The following is a 15,485-nucleotide window of genomic DNA, read 5'->3' on the forward strand; positions in this document are numbered from 1 at the left end:
TCCAAAGTCAGTGGGTACACCAGGACCCAGTTGGTGGCAGGATTCGCCATCACCTTACCCAGCGGCAATCCGTTACCTCAGACAGGTGGGTTCTCCAGATCGTCCTAAGGGGCTACTCTCTCCTCTTCGAGACATCTCCTCTGGCTGGACACCTTCAGACAATCGCATATCGGAGGCTCATATGGCCCTTCTCCGTGAGGAAGTCCAAGCCCTTTTGGCCAGAGGAGCTTTACGGAGGGTCCCTCTGCCAGAAGTAGGTCATGGTTGTTATTCCTGCTACTTTGTGGTGCCAAAAAAGGGCAAGGTCTTTGCCCTATATTAGATCTTCGGTCCCTCAATGTCTTCCTGAAGAAGGAGAAGGAAGTTGAATATGTCTCTACCAGATATATCTTTACCGAAGGTGAGTAACTTGTACACCAGGCAAAAAGTGGGGGTGACCATGTCAAAAAGGGGCACTTTACTGCAGCCAACACTACCCAAAAAATAGCATTTGCAATTATTAATTTAAGCCATGTGAGCCAATAATGGTTACCTGGACTATTTGCATAGTGTACCCCTACATTGGTACCCTACATAAACGGTCAGCTTCCTACAGGCCATCACATAGTCAGCAATGGGTGTGCTCCAAGCCACTTTTAGTAAACAAAATATCTTGCAAGTAACTGAGTGCTCACACTGTTTTAGGGGAGATCTAAAAAGGAGACTCCTAATTAAGTTACCATCTGTGTACAGTCAAAATAAATAGCAGTTTTTTATTAACAGACAATGTACAAAAAGATTTATAAAACACAGTGTAAAAGAGATTTGTCCCTGAATAGAAAGGAACAATTTGTATGTGAATGTGAACAATGTGCACAAGCCACTCATTGTGAAGGGAGGCAGTGGGTAAAGTCACTTGACCCATTGCCCCATGTTGTATTCTGTGGTGGGTGGAAGCAAAATGTGAATAACAATTCGACAGTGGGTGAAGTCTTCTGATCAAAAGCCCCTCTATGTATGTATATTATGTATAATTTTGTGGAAAAGAATATTCTGGTGAGACAGCCAAAGCTGTCTCAAAGGCCAGTATAAATAGGCCTGTTAGGTGGCAGCGTTGACAAGAGTTACTACTTTTTTGTGACATTCACCATCTCCTAATCGAAAAGTTCCTCACCCTCGTTATAGGATTGCTAACAAAGCCCTTCAAAACTAAATTTGGCCATCAGTTGTACACCGCCCAAAGGGGAATTCTAAAAGTCCAACCAACACAAGTTTTCTCCCTAAAATCCATGGTTATTTGAGATTTGTGAACTTCAAAATAAAGAACACACCCTTGTGAACTTTTGGACCCAAATAAATCCCTAAGTAAAGACTAAGCAGAGTGCAGGGCTCATTAAGTGTGCTAAATCCACCTCTCGATTTTAAGCTGAAGCTTTACTGGAAATATACAATCCTAAGAACCTCCAAAGAGAATTACCTACTGATGTGCAAGAGGAGGAACCTCGTATATCAGAAGAAGCACAGTCGCTTTTTCCTGTCGTCTTCCTATGGAGTACATAGGCTATGCTGGAAAAAGTAGAGTAAGAATTGGCAGAGGACAAGATGATATCACTCAAAAACAATGCCTCGCAAACAGACGTTTGAAAACAGCTCAAAGAAAAAAGCACAGTTAAGCACAGTAAATTTGCATTCCAAGTGAAGAAAAATGTCCACACCATGATAGGGTGTTGGGCACAATGTCTTGGAAGGTACTTTAAAGAAATTAGCAGAGCAAAAGAAATACCCTACCAAAACTCCGGCCTATTAGTAAAAACTTGACACTAGTTTTATAGGAGAAGAAGCAGTGTGGATAAAGGTGACTAGAGAAGGTACTGCTATGAGAAATTGAGTGGTCTATTCTGTGTTTTGTCATAAATCATGTTTTGTGGCTAAAAATACCTACAATTCATGGTTGGCTTGGAGCAAATTTGTACAGAGTAAAGCGATTGATGGATGTCAGCAACAATCTGGTGCTGTTAATCTGAAGTTGATTGTTCTCTTAGTAGGGCAACATCTTATGTACCTCGGGGGAACTTTGCTACACAGCACTCTTGGAACACGTTCATGTAGCTTACAATTTCACTGCAAACCTAAGGCAATCCATCCATGTAACAGACACTATTGGATTATCTAATAGTTCATGTCTTACACTCACGTGGCCCAAGCTGGCTCTTCATAACATTTACAGAAATAGATTTACTCTATATACCATTAACGACTGTACTGTTTTGTTTCTGTTTGTATATGTCTGATATTTTTTATTGAGAACCCAGCCACAAAGCAGCGGAGCGCTGTACATGTCCGAGATTAGTCATAGTAATTAAAGAGGAAGCTGGGTTGTGGATGGCTAATGCCCTTTGATGGTAATGTCCTGTTAAGAGGTTTGGTTTCAACTTGTTCCTAAATTGCAGCACCGTTGTGGCAGTCCTCGAGGCTTTGGGGGTGTTTTGGAATTTTTACATCGTTTAAACACACGTTCAATATCCATAGAAGGTAAACCAGGAAAACACTTAATCTGTATGAGTAGTTTCCCATTGTCGGTATCTTGCCTAAATTCATATGGAGCCTTGCATTCTGTTGACTGGAACTATCTCTCGACTTTGCTTATAAAGAAAGAAATCTAATGATACGCCATTCAGTGACTTCTGTGACCATGTTAGGGAACTGGATTTTTGTTACTCTGAAGGTAGTGCATGGGCTTTAACATTCTCAATTCCTTCTCTTTTTGCTCCTGCCTTTCAGTATGCTGCGTATAAATATTTCAGTGATGTTATCGCTGTAAAATATTGAAAGTAAGTAGAATGTTCTTTGATTTAACAGGGCTCATGGTCTCTCGACCTCAGCCTTTTCAACTGCTGTTTATGCTTGTACTAGGGAAATTTGTCTCTGCAGCATTTGCATATTACGTGTCATTTCTACAAGTTCCACATGTATATCTAAAACATTAGCTTTTGAATTTTCTTTGTAAAGTTAGTCATGTACTTTATCCAGTTTGTTTATATTTTGAGACGGTTGTTGATTGGTTCAAATCTTATTTTCAGTTTAACATGCAAGAATATTTTTCTTACATAATTGTGTATTATCTTTCAGACTAGCAACAAAAATGTTACTAAAGTACCTCCACCGGTTCCTTCTAAACCAAAACAAATCAATTTGCCTTACTTTGGACAAGTCAGCCAACCCCTTCCAGCTGATACCAATGTGCCGAAAATGCCTTCAGCTGTTGCATCGCTTAATAACAAGCAGAATCTAACCATGCAGCAGCCCAACACCTCTCAGCAGAATCCACAAAAGATTGCTCTACTACCTGCATCACTAGCCAATAGCCAAGACCCGCCTCAGACATCCTCTTCAAAACTGGATAACCCCCCTGCTGCCACTGTGCGACCTTTCACCCCACAACCCACCAAAGAGCCTCCTCAACAGCCAGCTCGGAAGCCACAGATGGTTGCAGCCAGCTCCATTTATTCCATGTACACACAGCAGCAAACCCCTGGAAAGAACTTCCTTCAAGCTGTACAATCTGCTCTCACACGCACGCAAACCCGGAGTTCACATTTTCCTAGTGGTAAGGTTTTTTTTTGTTGTTTTTTTGTGCTAGTTATTATAGTTCTCATAGCAAGCATGACATCTTGCCTCGTTTCTAGGAGGCATAAGTGTGCATCTGTTGTCCATGTTAAGGCACTTAGTAGCAGAATCAAAATGAGGCATTGTGCCATATATTTAAGGTGCAATCCCTGATTGACAAAGCCTTGATTATCTGTAAATTTGCATTAGCAAGTTTAACCTATTTTTCCATCACTGAAATTTTATGTTCGATGGCATCTGTCGCTGTAGATACGCATGTTCTGCAATAGCTCGCCATCTGGTGTTGGGCCGGAGTGTTACAAGTTGTTTTTCTTCGAAGAAGTCTTTCGAGTCACGGGACCGAGTGACTCCTCCTTTTGTCTCCATTGCGCATGGGCGTCGACTCCATCTTCGATTGTTTTTTTTCCGCCATCGGGTTCGGACGTGTTCCTGTCGCTCCGAGTTTCGGAACGGAAAAAATAGTTAATTTCGGAAGATTTTCGTCGGTATTGTTGCGTTCGGGATCGGCGTACTTAGATTCAACACCGCATCGAAGATCGAAGAGCTCCGGTGCCCTTCGGGGTAGTTTTCCGATCCTCCGTCGGGGCCTGGTCGGCCCGACCGCGTGCTGAGGAACGCCGATGGAACGGACCCCGTTCCGTTTCTGCCCCAAATGCCACAATAAATACCCCTACACAGACCAACACTTGGTCTGCAACCTGTGCCTGTCACCTGAGCACAGCGAAGACACCTGCGAGGCCTGTCGTGCGTTCCGGTCCCGAAAAACACTCCGAGACCGTCGAGCCAGAAGACTTCAAATGGCGTCCGCACCGACAGCCCGACGGGAGTTCGAGGAACAGGAGGAGGAAGGTACCTTCTCGATCCAAGACTCAGACTCCGAAGGATTCGACGATACACAAACCGTGAGTAAGACGTCGAAAAACACACAAAGAAACATTTACAAGGCCCAGGGGACGCCACTGCCACCAGGCCATGGCTCGACCCATAAATTCGGTGACCGACCGTCGGCACCGAAAAAGGCCAAAACAGTGCCGAGATCGTCCGACTCCGGTCGAGACACCGGCACGCAGCCTTCTCGGGACCGAGAAAGTGCTGGAGACAAGCCTCGACACCGAGATACCGGTGTGGACACGGCTCGACGCCGAGACAGCGGCACCGAAACAGATCGACGCCGAGAGGTTTCGGCCCCGAAAAAGAAAAAAAGTCACCTCGGAGCCGAAAAAACACGCAGACAAAGTTTCGACGCCGAAACAAACTGCAAGCGACCCAGCTTCAGGCTCTTATACAGAAGAGCACTCGCTAACCTCCCAAATGCGAAAGCATAGGTTTGAGGAAGAGCTACAAGCAACTGATGTGGACCATACGCAAAAGCGTATCTTCATTCAGCAGGGGACAGGAAAAATAAGCACCCTTCCCCCCATTAGGAGAAAGAGAAGGTTGGAGTTCCAGACGGAACAAGCACCACAACCAAAAGTGGTTAAAAGAATTACACCACCACCCTCTCCTCCGCCTGTGATTAACGTTTCACCAGCACAAACTCCATCACACTCCCCAGCTCACACCACCATGAGCCAGGGTGACCAAGATCAGGACGCATGGGACCTATACGACGCCCCAGTGTCAGATAACAGCCCGGAGGCCTACCCTACAAAGCCATCTCCACCAGAAGACAGCACCGCGTACTCTCAGGTGGTGGCTAGAGCAGCACAATTTCATAACGTAAGCCTCCACTCAGAACAGGTCGAGGATGATTTCTTGTTCAACACACTCTCCTCCACCCACAGCTCCTACCAAAGCCTGCCTATGCTCCCTGGTATGCTCCGGCACGCAAAAGACATATTTAAGGAGCCGGTCAAAAGTAGGGCAATCACACCACGGGTGGAAAAGAAGTATAAGCCGCCTCCTACGGACCCGGTTTTCATCACTACACAGCTGCCACCAGACTCTGTTGTTGTAGGAGCAGCTAGGAAAAGGGCCAACTCTCACACATCTGGAGATGCACCACCCCCAGATAAAGAAAGCCGCAAGTTCGATGCAGCTGGTAAAAGAGTCGCAGCACAAGCTGCAAACCAGTGGCGCATCGCGAACTCCCAGGCACTACTTGCGCGCTATGACAGAGCCCACTGGGACGAGATGCAACATCTCATTGAACATCTGCCCAAGGACTTCCAAAATAGGGCGAAACAAGTGGTTGAGGAGGGACAGACCATCTCCAACAACCAGATACGTTCCTCCATGGACGCTGCAGATACAGCTGCACGGACAATTAATACATCTGTAACTATCAGACGGCATGCATGGCTCCGAACGTCTGGATTTAAACCAGAGATTCAACAAGCAGTTCTCAATATGCCTTTTAATGAAAAAGAACTGTTCGGTCCAGAAGTGGACACAGCGATTGAGAAACTCAAAAAAGATACGGACACTGCCAAAGCCATGGGCGCACTCTACTCCCCGCAGAGCAGAGGGAATTACAGCACATTCCGTAAAACGCCCTTTCGAGGGGGGTTTCGGGGTCAAAGCACACAAGCCAGCACCTCACAAGCAACACCGTCCACTTACCAGGGACAGTATAGAGGAGGTTTTCGGGGACAATATAGAGGAGGGCAATTCCCTAGAAATAGAGGGAGATTTCAAAGCCCCAAAACCCCTACTACTAAACAATGACTCACATGTCACTCACCCCCTCCACACAACACCAGTGGGGGGAAGAATAGGTCATTATTACAAAGCATGGGAGGAAATCACTACAGACACTTGGGTTCTAGCAATTATCCAACATGGTTATTGCATAGAATTTCTACAATTCCCTCCAAACATACCACCAAAAGCACAAAATTTAACAACACACCATTCCAATCTCCTGGAGATAGAAGTGCAGGCACTATTGCAAAAGAATGCAATCGAATTAGTGCCAAACACACAAATAAACACAGGAGTTTACTCACTGTACTTTCTGATACCAAAGAAGGACAAAACGCTGAGACCAATCCTAGACCTCAGAGTAGTGAACACTTTCATCAAATCAGACCACTTCCACATGGTCACACTACAAGAAGTATTGCCATTGCTAAAACTACACGACCACATGGCAACTTTAGACCTCAAGGATGCTTATTTCCATATACCAATACACCCATCTCACAGGAAATACCTAAGGTTCGTATTCAAAGGAATACATTACCAATTCAAGGTACTGCCTTTCGGATTAACAACCGCACCAAGAGTCTTTACCAAATGTCTAGCGGTAGTCGCTGCACACATAAGAAGGCAGCAAATACATGTGTTCCCATATTTGGACGACTGGCTAATCAAGGCCCATTCGTTCATACAGTGCTCAAATCACACAAATCAGATCATACAAACCCTCTTCAAACTCGGGTTCACCGTCAATTTCACAAAATCCAAAATTCTGCCACGCAAGGTACAACAATACCTGGGAGCCATAATAGACACATCAAAGGGAGTAGCCACTCCAAGTCCACAAAGAATTCAAAATTTCAACACCATCATACAACGCATGTATCCAACACAAAAGATACAGGCAAAGATGGTATTACAACTCCTAGGCATGATGTCATCATGCATAGCCATTGTCCCAAACGCAAGACTGCACATGAGGCCCTTACAACAATGCCTAGCATCACAGTGGTCTCAAGCACAGGGTCACCTTCTAGATCTGGTGTTAATAGACCGCCAAACTTACCTCTCGCTTCTATGGTGGAACAACATAAATTTAAACAAGGGGCGGCCTTTCCAAGACCCAGTGCCACAATACGTAATAACAACAGATGCTTCCATGACAGGGTGGGGAGCACACCTCAATCAACACAGCATACAAGGACAATGGAACGTACATCAAACAAAACTGCATATCAATCACCTAGAACTGCTAGCAGTTTTTCAAGCACTAAAAGCTTTCCAACCAATAATAGTTCACAAATACATTCTCGTCAAAACAGACAACATGACAACAATGTATTATCTAAACAAGCAGGGAGGGACGCACTCCACGCAGTTAAGCCTGCTAGCACAAAAAATTTGGCATTGGGCAATTCACAACCAAATTCGCCTAATTGCACAGTTTATACCAGGGATACAAAATCAACTCGCAGACAATCTCTCTCGAGATCACCAACAGGTCCACGAATGGGAAATTCACCCACAAATTCTGAACACTTATTTCAAACTCTGGGGAACACCTCAGATAGACTTGTTTGCGACAAGGGAGAACGCAAAATGCCAAAACTTCGCATCCAGGTACCCACACAAACAATCCCAAGGCAATGCCCTATGGATGAACTGGTCAGGGATATTTGCTTACGCTTTTCCTCCTCTCCCTCTCCTTCCTTACCTGGTAAACAAACTCAGTCAAAGCAAACTCATATTGATAGCACCAACTTGGGCAAGGCAACCCTGGTACACAACGCTGCTAGACCTATCAGTGGTACCCTGCATCAAATTGCCCAACAGACCAGATCTGTTGACACAGCACAACCAAAAGATCAGACACCCAGATCCAGCATCGCTGAATCTAGCAATCTGGCTCCTGAAATCCTAGAATTCGGGCACTTACAACTTACCCAAGAATGTATGGAAGTCATAAAACAAGCAAGAAGGCCATCCACCAGGCACTGCTATGCAAGTAAATGGAAGAGGTTTGTTTGCTACTGCCATATTAATCAAATACAACCATTACACACAACTCCAGAACATGTAGTGGGTTACTTGCTTCACTTACAAAAATCTAACCTGGCTTTCTCTTCCATTAAAATACACCTTGCAGCAATATCTGCATACCTGCAAACTACCTATTCAACTTCCCTATATAAAATACCAGTCATTAAAGCATTCATGGAGGGCCTTAGGAGAATTATACCACCAAGAACACCACCTGTTCCTTCATGGAACCTAAATGTTGTCCTAACTAGACTTATGGGTCCACCTTTTGAACCCATGCACTCCTGCGACATACAGTTCCTAACCTGGAAGGTGGCATTTCTCATCGCCATTACTTCCCTGAGAAGAGTAAGCGAGATTCAGGCGTTTACTATACAGGAACCTTTTATACAACTACACAAAAATAAAGTCGTCCTAAGGACCAATCCTAAATTTTTGCCAAAGGTTATTTCACCGTTCCATCTAAATCAAACAGTGGAACTTCCAGTGTTCTTTCCACAGCCAGATACCGTAGCTGAAAGGGCACTACATACATTAGATGTCAAAAGAGCATTAATGTATTACATTGACAGAACAAAAAACATCAGAAAGACTAAACAACTCTTTATTGCATTTCAAAAACCTCACGCAGGAAACCCAATTTCAAAACAAGGTATAGCCAGATGGATAGTTAAATGCATCCAAATCTGCTACCTTAAAGCTAAACGACAGCTGCCCATTACACCAAGGGCACACTCAACCAGAAAGAAAGGTGCTACCATGGCCTTTCTAGGAAACATCCCAATGCAAGAAATATGTAAGGCAGCCACATGGTCTACGCCTCACACATTCACCAAGCACTACTGTGTAGACGTGTTATCCGCACAACAAGCCACAGTAGGTCAAGCTGTATTAAGGACATTATTTCAGACTACTTCCACTCCTACAGGCTGATCCACCGCTTTTGGGGAAATAACTGCTTACTAGTCTATTGCAGAACATGCGTATCTACAGCGACAGATGCCATCGAACTGAAAATGTCACTTACCCAGTGTACATCTGTTCGTGGCATCAGTCGCAGTAGATTCGCATGTGCCCACCCGCCTCCCCGGGAGCCTGTAGCAGTTTGGAAGTTACCTTCAATTATTTATATATGTATCATCTCAACCTTAAATAGGTGCATACTTAGTCACTCCATTGCATGGGCACTATTACTACAATTCAACTCCTACCTCACCCTCTGCGGGGAAAAACAATCGAAGATGGAGTCGACGCCCATGCGCAATGGAGACAAAAGGAGGAGTCACTCGGTCCCGTGACTCGAAAGACTTCTTCGAAGAAAAACAACTTGTAACACTCCGGCCCAACACCAGATGGCGAGCTATTGCAGAACATGCGAATCTACTGCGACTGATGCCACGAACAGATGTACACTGGGTAAGTGACATTTTCATTTTCCTCCGTCTAGATGTATTCTCTTGTATTTTCATTTCCTTCACTTTTCAGACCTATTGAAGGCTTGTACTCCTGCCTTTCACCTGATATTTACATGCCTTCCATATGAGGGCCTGATTCACATAGCCTTGGGTTACGAAGTTGTAAATATGCTCTCTTGAAATTATTCGTACTTGGAGTAAATGTACAACTTTTGCAGATTCACAGAGAACTTCTATTTCAGGAATTAATGAAAGTCATAGATTTCTTGGACTGCTCTAATCCACGAAATCTACGCCTGTGGCAATTCCACCAGGTACAGAAGAAGCAAGTATGTGTATTAGCATAATCAACGTTTTGCCCTCTACTTGCAATTATCTTTCTTCTCTCCAAGTGCATTCTCTTACACTCACATTAAATATGGAGCTCCTTCCTCCCCGTTCAATCCAAAAAGTGCACTTGCTCCTGCTTTCCAAAGGAGCGAATTAATGTGTATTTATTGGGTAAGCCATTCTTACAACTTGTCAGTTAAACAATTGAATTATGCTTCTGTAAAATTCATTCATGCTGTAGATTTATGACTCATTGCAGAACAAAATTGCCCAGTCAGTCTTGGGCTCCAGCAGAGCGTAAGTAAATCTGCTTCCTCTTGATGATGGCCGACTTCAATTAGTGACATAGTTAAAACATATTCACAAGATATCCCCACAGTAAAAAGGAAATTGTAATAGAGAAACAGTTACATTATTTTGCCAAACAAGGGGGCTAAAAGAAAAATAATAAAACCCTAATATATTCATAACAAGGAATCGACAACCTAAAAATTGCCCCTGAATTGATCCAAAATGGCATTATTCTCACATGAGTCTTCACATTTACAAGGATTTTCAAAAGAAATTACCGACCTCTAAGTTGGAAAACATTATTTTTTTCAGAAAATGTGATGTGAAAAAATAAAATGTGTACCAAAGGGTAATGTGCACACTGAAATCTATGAATTTTTTTTTTTTAAAGTGTGTGTAAATATGTGGTGAAGTATGAAAGATATATTCCTCTGGTGTTAAACTTTTTTGAAAAAATACTTCAGAATAAGTCAGTCCACTCCTCCGGTGTATTTAGATGTTTAAAACAAAGCACACATATAATACAATAAATGGTGCCTGCATGTTTTATTAAGGTATCCCAGGTCACTCGGTGTCCCAATCTACAGTTCACACAAAACCTTGCAGTAATTTACATTCCTATTATTGAAAATTAGTGAATATTGGGGCACTGTACAATATGATCAGTATTTTGGTGTACAGGATTTAAGAAGTAGAGTCACACTCAACCTTGGTAGACCAACCAAACTGTACTTGATTTTTGCAGGTAAGACTAGAGTAGTTAAGTTTCCTCGAAAATAAGAATAATTATAAAATGGGACATCCTCTAATATGTTATTGTGCACATTCATTTTGCAGCAAAGGCGGTTAGACGTATGAGCAAATTAGCTAAAACCAAGACTTCAGACAACCCAGTCTGACATTTCCACCCCATCATCCGTCCTAATGAATATGTTCCATATCGTGACTGTGGCAGATTTAGAGGTTCTGTGTTCCGGCAACTGGTTAGCATCTGAAGACTGCCAAAGTGATTACTTTCCTTTCACCTTCAAAAAACCACTTGCAGCACATCCTGTTTATCAGTTGGGCCTAATGGATCTGAAGTTGTTTATAAAGGTGCCTGCAGGAAGTTTATCCTTGCCATAGTGACTACCCAATACAGGGTCTGTTTCAGGAGGAAATAGCAAAGAATATGCAGTTGTTGCACAACAGCTGTAACAATTTGGGTCATTCCATAAATATTAAGAAGTCTCAGCCAGTCCATTACCAAAGACTACAATTAATATGTGCTCTACTCGGTACTTTCCTGTACATGGTCTATTTCGTCAGAGTGAAAATGCTCAAGCAGACAGTTCCTTACTTCGAAGACTTATCAGCTTGCAGATATTTTACTGAGCCTTCTAGGCTTCATAAAGTCCTCTGTGTAGTTTCTCTGACCAGTTAAATTTTGAGAGCTTGCATCAGACCCTTTATTGAAGTAAACTTTCAGAATCCTACTCCCGGAAAATTCAGATCCAGAGGTTGTAGATTCTCCATCATTGTGGCTTCAGCATCAGACCTTCTTAAAGGCCAATCCTTTCCTCTGTCAGTCGCACAAATTACATTGGCAACTACCTACTCATAGTACAGGTGAGGAGCTCCCTGCCAGGACCTGGACTCTGATAAATTGTGTTTAGCCTAGAAGTACCTTAAAACAACTAGAAAAAAAGGTCTTCCTGGGTCTGTTATGATTTTGTCCCCATCTTGAAATAAATATTGCTAGATAAATGTGTTCTTTATGCCCTAGCGAGGCTAAACGGTCCTATTACCTATGGCCTAATGACAATCTGTTGGATAGATTCACATGATTTAACATTCTTCGTTGACAGTCTGGGATTCCTCTGTAGTCTGTTCTTTTAACATAACAGTATGTAGCAACTCAGCACTGGAAACAGCCATAAAGTATGTGCAGCCCATTCACTTTATTATGTGACCCTACCTTTGGCCAAAGAGGTGTAAGGTCTCAACTCCAACTCCCCACAGAGGTTGAGCTGCTTAGTTTTATTTCTCTGTCAAGCTTGCAGCAGCAGAATGCTTTAGATCTACTTATCTCTTTTGATACTTGTCATGTTCAGTTCTTTTCTTTGTGATGCATCTAACCAATATTTGCAGAATGGTACACAGTATTTCCAGCTGCTTTTTATATTTGCTTTGCTGAGCACTTAGAACTGTGTTCAGATAGCTGATACCCCTTCTAAGATGAAGGGCGTACTTAAACCATGCTCATTCTGTGGAATCACATTATATCTTCGTCACTCTGGCCATGTGGCAAGGAGATGCAACAACTGTCAGACCTTCACTCACAAGACTCTGAAATAAGGACAGAGTATTCTGCCTATGCTTAGTGAACTGTTAGGCAGGGTTCTCCAACCTTTTTTGTATTAAAAGCTACTTATGTTGGTGAAAATCATCCAGAGCTACGAATATTATTAGAATTTTAATACTGACCACATCAGACAAGTTTACGTGTTTGTTTTAAATATACTCTTTTCAGTTTTTGTAGGCTGGGCTACACAGAGCTACTCGTTGGACCTAAGGTGCTTCATCTGAAAGTGTGCTGCTTGCCATGGCTAAAAATTGAAAATTGGACTTGGGCAGAATTTAATCTGAAACTCCTACAACTCCTTCCCTGAAGCCCTCTTAATCTGTCCTGAAAGTGCTGACATCTGGTTTGAGGAGTAGTAAGCTTTCTCAAAAGGTCAAAGACGTTAGACACTGCCATTTTTTTTCCCCTCCACCTTCCACGTCATATTACTTGTCAATTGTAGATGACACAGTTGACAAAGACTGTTTTGATATCAAGCAGGACATTGTCCTCATAAAAGCGCAAGAAAGGTGGCAGCAGGTCAAAAGTACAGAGCATGCATTGCTTATTAACCACAAAACCTTCACAGCTGAGCACTCGACGAACCAGACTACCTCGTCGACAACCACTACTTCATAGATGGTGACAGCTACATTCCTGGTCATTATGGACACTGTTTTGAGATCTGAACTTTTTCCCTGAAATCATTGATTTCTGGTGTGTTAGTGAAATTAGTTATTTTGAAGCAAAATAGGAATTCAAAACTCAGATTGCGGTAGGTTGTCGCACAGAAGGTGACCTCATTGTTGATAACCTTAACAAAGACCACATCTACCATTGTGCCTTCTTCGACTACCTCCTCTACAACAGTTTCTCAGTTGACAATAATTGTTCCACTGGTTCCATAAAGCCATTTTTGCAGAATATTTGTCCAATTACAATAACACCAAAGCTTCTGCCTCAACTTTTCAGGGAACCTCCATCTAGCCTTGAGGGTAAATCAGTTGTGGGCTGGACAGTGACCATGAGGAATTAGTTGTAAATTCTGACCCATCACATATTGAAGAAGAGCATGAAGATCAACAACCTTGGGCTTTCATCCCATGCCAAGTGACCCTGATGAGAAACAGATGTATGGACACTCATGGTAGTGGGCCTACCTTCTGACAGCCTATTAAACCTCAAATTAAAACAGACTTCCTCCTAGAGTCTTTGAAGCACATAATGGAAAATGTCTGTGACCTACTGCCTCCTCCCAGTTACTACACAATTCTGCAACACATACCACTTAAAATGACTTCATAGCCAGTTCTTCCACAACCTTGTGCTCCAATTTACCAGGAATCAGTGCTAGTATTTGCGCAATCTGCCACAGAACATAATGCCACAACTACCTGCGTGTAGACTTCTTACTGAGCCTTGTGCTAAACTGCCAGGCTTTCCTCCAGAAGAAGCAGAACATCCACAAATTCATGCTGAGTGTGATGTTTTAGATCATGGTTAAAGTGACGGTGGTGGTGATGAGCATGATTATGTGCTTTTGCTATGGCAGCTCCTAGATTTGAATACATCTTATCATAGAGATTCACCCACTGGTGTTGTATGTACCTTTTAAAGTGTCTTCACAAGCGCACCTCTCTCGTTCAGGCAGTCCAAAATCAACTGTGGAAAAACATATTTTCCTTTTGATTTCAAAGATAAATTGAGGGCATCTATTAAGTCCATCTCCTTACTCACTTGTGGAAAGAAGGCTTGTCCTGCACAAGTCACCTGACCAAGAGCACAACTCACATTGCAAATCTAATTAAGAAACTGAAAACCAATAGATTTTCCTCCATCTTGCCTTCTGAACCAGAATCTGTTGTAAATGCTCAAAGGAGGTCAGGAATCCACTATCACCTTGTCTGATTACACCAAAAAGGACTGCTACCTCAATGACATGAGAAAAGGAGTTGAAGTCTTTGCATCTAAATGTCTAATGCCAGTACCATCCCGACTTGTTACAAGAGGCGCACTTATGGCACATTTCAGTTTTCATGAAGAAACCCCTGCCAGATTACAAAGAACAAACTAAAGCGCTGCTCAGAAAAGGTGAAGTTTCTTTTGCCTTATTAGACAACTCCGTAGATGCCTCAAACAATGGGTTTAGCAAATGGCGAAAGGGGCAGTGTTAATAAGTGTACAGATGGTTATGCCATTGTTCTTTCGATCTGGAAATGCAGTTGGAAGTATTATACATTACTTTTTGTATAATTATTCTTTATTGAATAAACAGTAAACTTAAATGCATCGTGTCACGCAGACCCGCTATCAAGTGTACAGTCATGAACATAGGTAGAGAAAATGAAATGAAAAGGTTATAGCATGAGTAGTTATCACAAGATCAAATCCACATGTAAATGTTTATATATTGAGTAAATCCAATAGTCTCACAGTAAAGATTGGTATCTAAAGCATTTTGCATCAGGATTTTAATAATTTGCTTAAAGCTAAAATTTCTATTTCTTCATTTCCCCCATATATACATCATATTACGCTCTTAAGAACATTCCCAAATCTCCAGTTTTTCCAGTAGATCATTCATCACCGAAATTGATATTTAATTTGTTCCCACATTTAAGATATCCTACAACTACATATCTTGAGTTGGTGTGATCGGTGTTCTCCAGTACCTCAGTGTTCCTGTTTTGGCCATGCCAGTTTCAACCAGAACCAATTGAATATTTGGAAATAATATCTGGCAGTTCAAAAGTGTCCCAGTTGGATTGTGCAGATGACCAACAGACTGATGTCTGGCTCAACTGTGGTCCACATAAAACAGTTTGTGTACATCAGTGTAA

The 15,485-nt window shown here is 42.5% G+C and overlaps 1 protein-coding gene across 2 annotated transcripts in view; it reads left to right on the forward strand.

The window, feature by feature from the left end:
- TP53BP2 (tumor protein p53 binding protein 2) overlaps positions 1-15,485 on the forward strand; it is a 317,637-nt gene that overhangs the window by 169,427 nt on the left and 132,725 nt on the right. For both annotated transcript variants that reach the window (XM_069233831.1, XM_069233830.1), the window contains exon 12: positions 3,109-3,586. In XM_069233831.1, coding sequence (XP_069089932.1) covers positions 3,109-3,586 — 478 coding nt within the window. The remainder of the gene's footprint in view (positions 1-3,108; positions 3,587-15,485) is intronic.

The sequence above is a fragment of the Pleurodeles waltl genome, chromosome 5 (assembly GCF_031143425.1).
Source record: "Pleurodeles waltl isolate 20211129_DDA chromosome 5, aPleWal1.hap1.20221129, whole genome shotgun sequence".
NCBI classification, from domain to species: Eukaryota; Metazoa; Chordata; class Amphibia; order Caudata; family Salamandridae; genus Pleurodeles; species Pleurodeles waltl.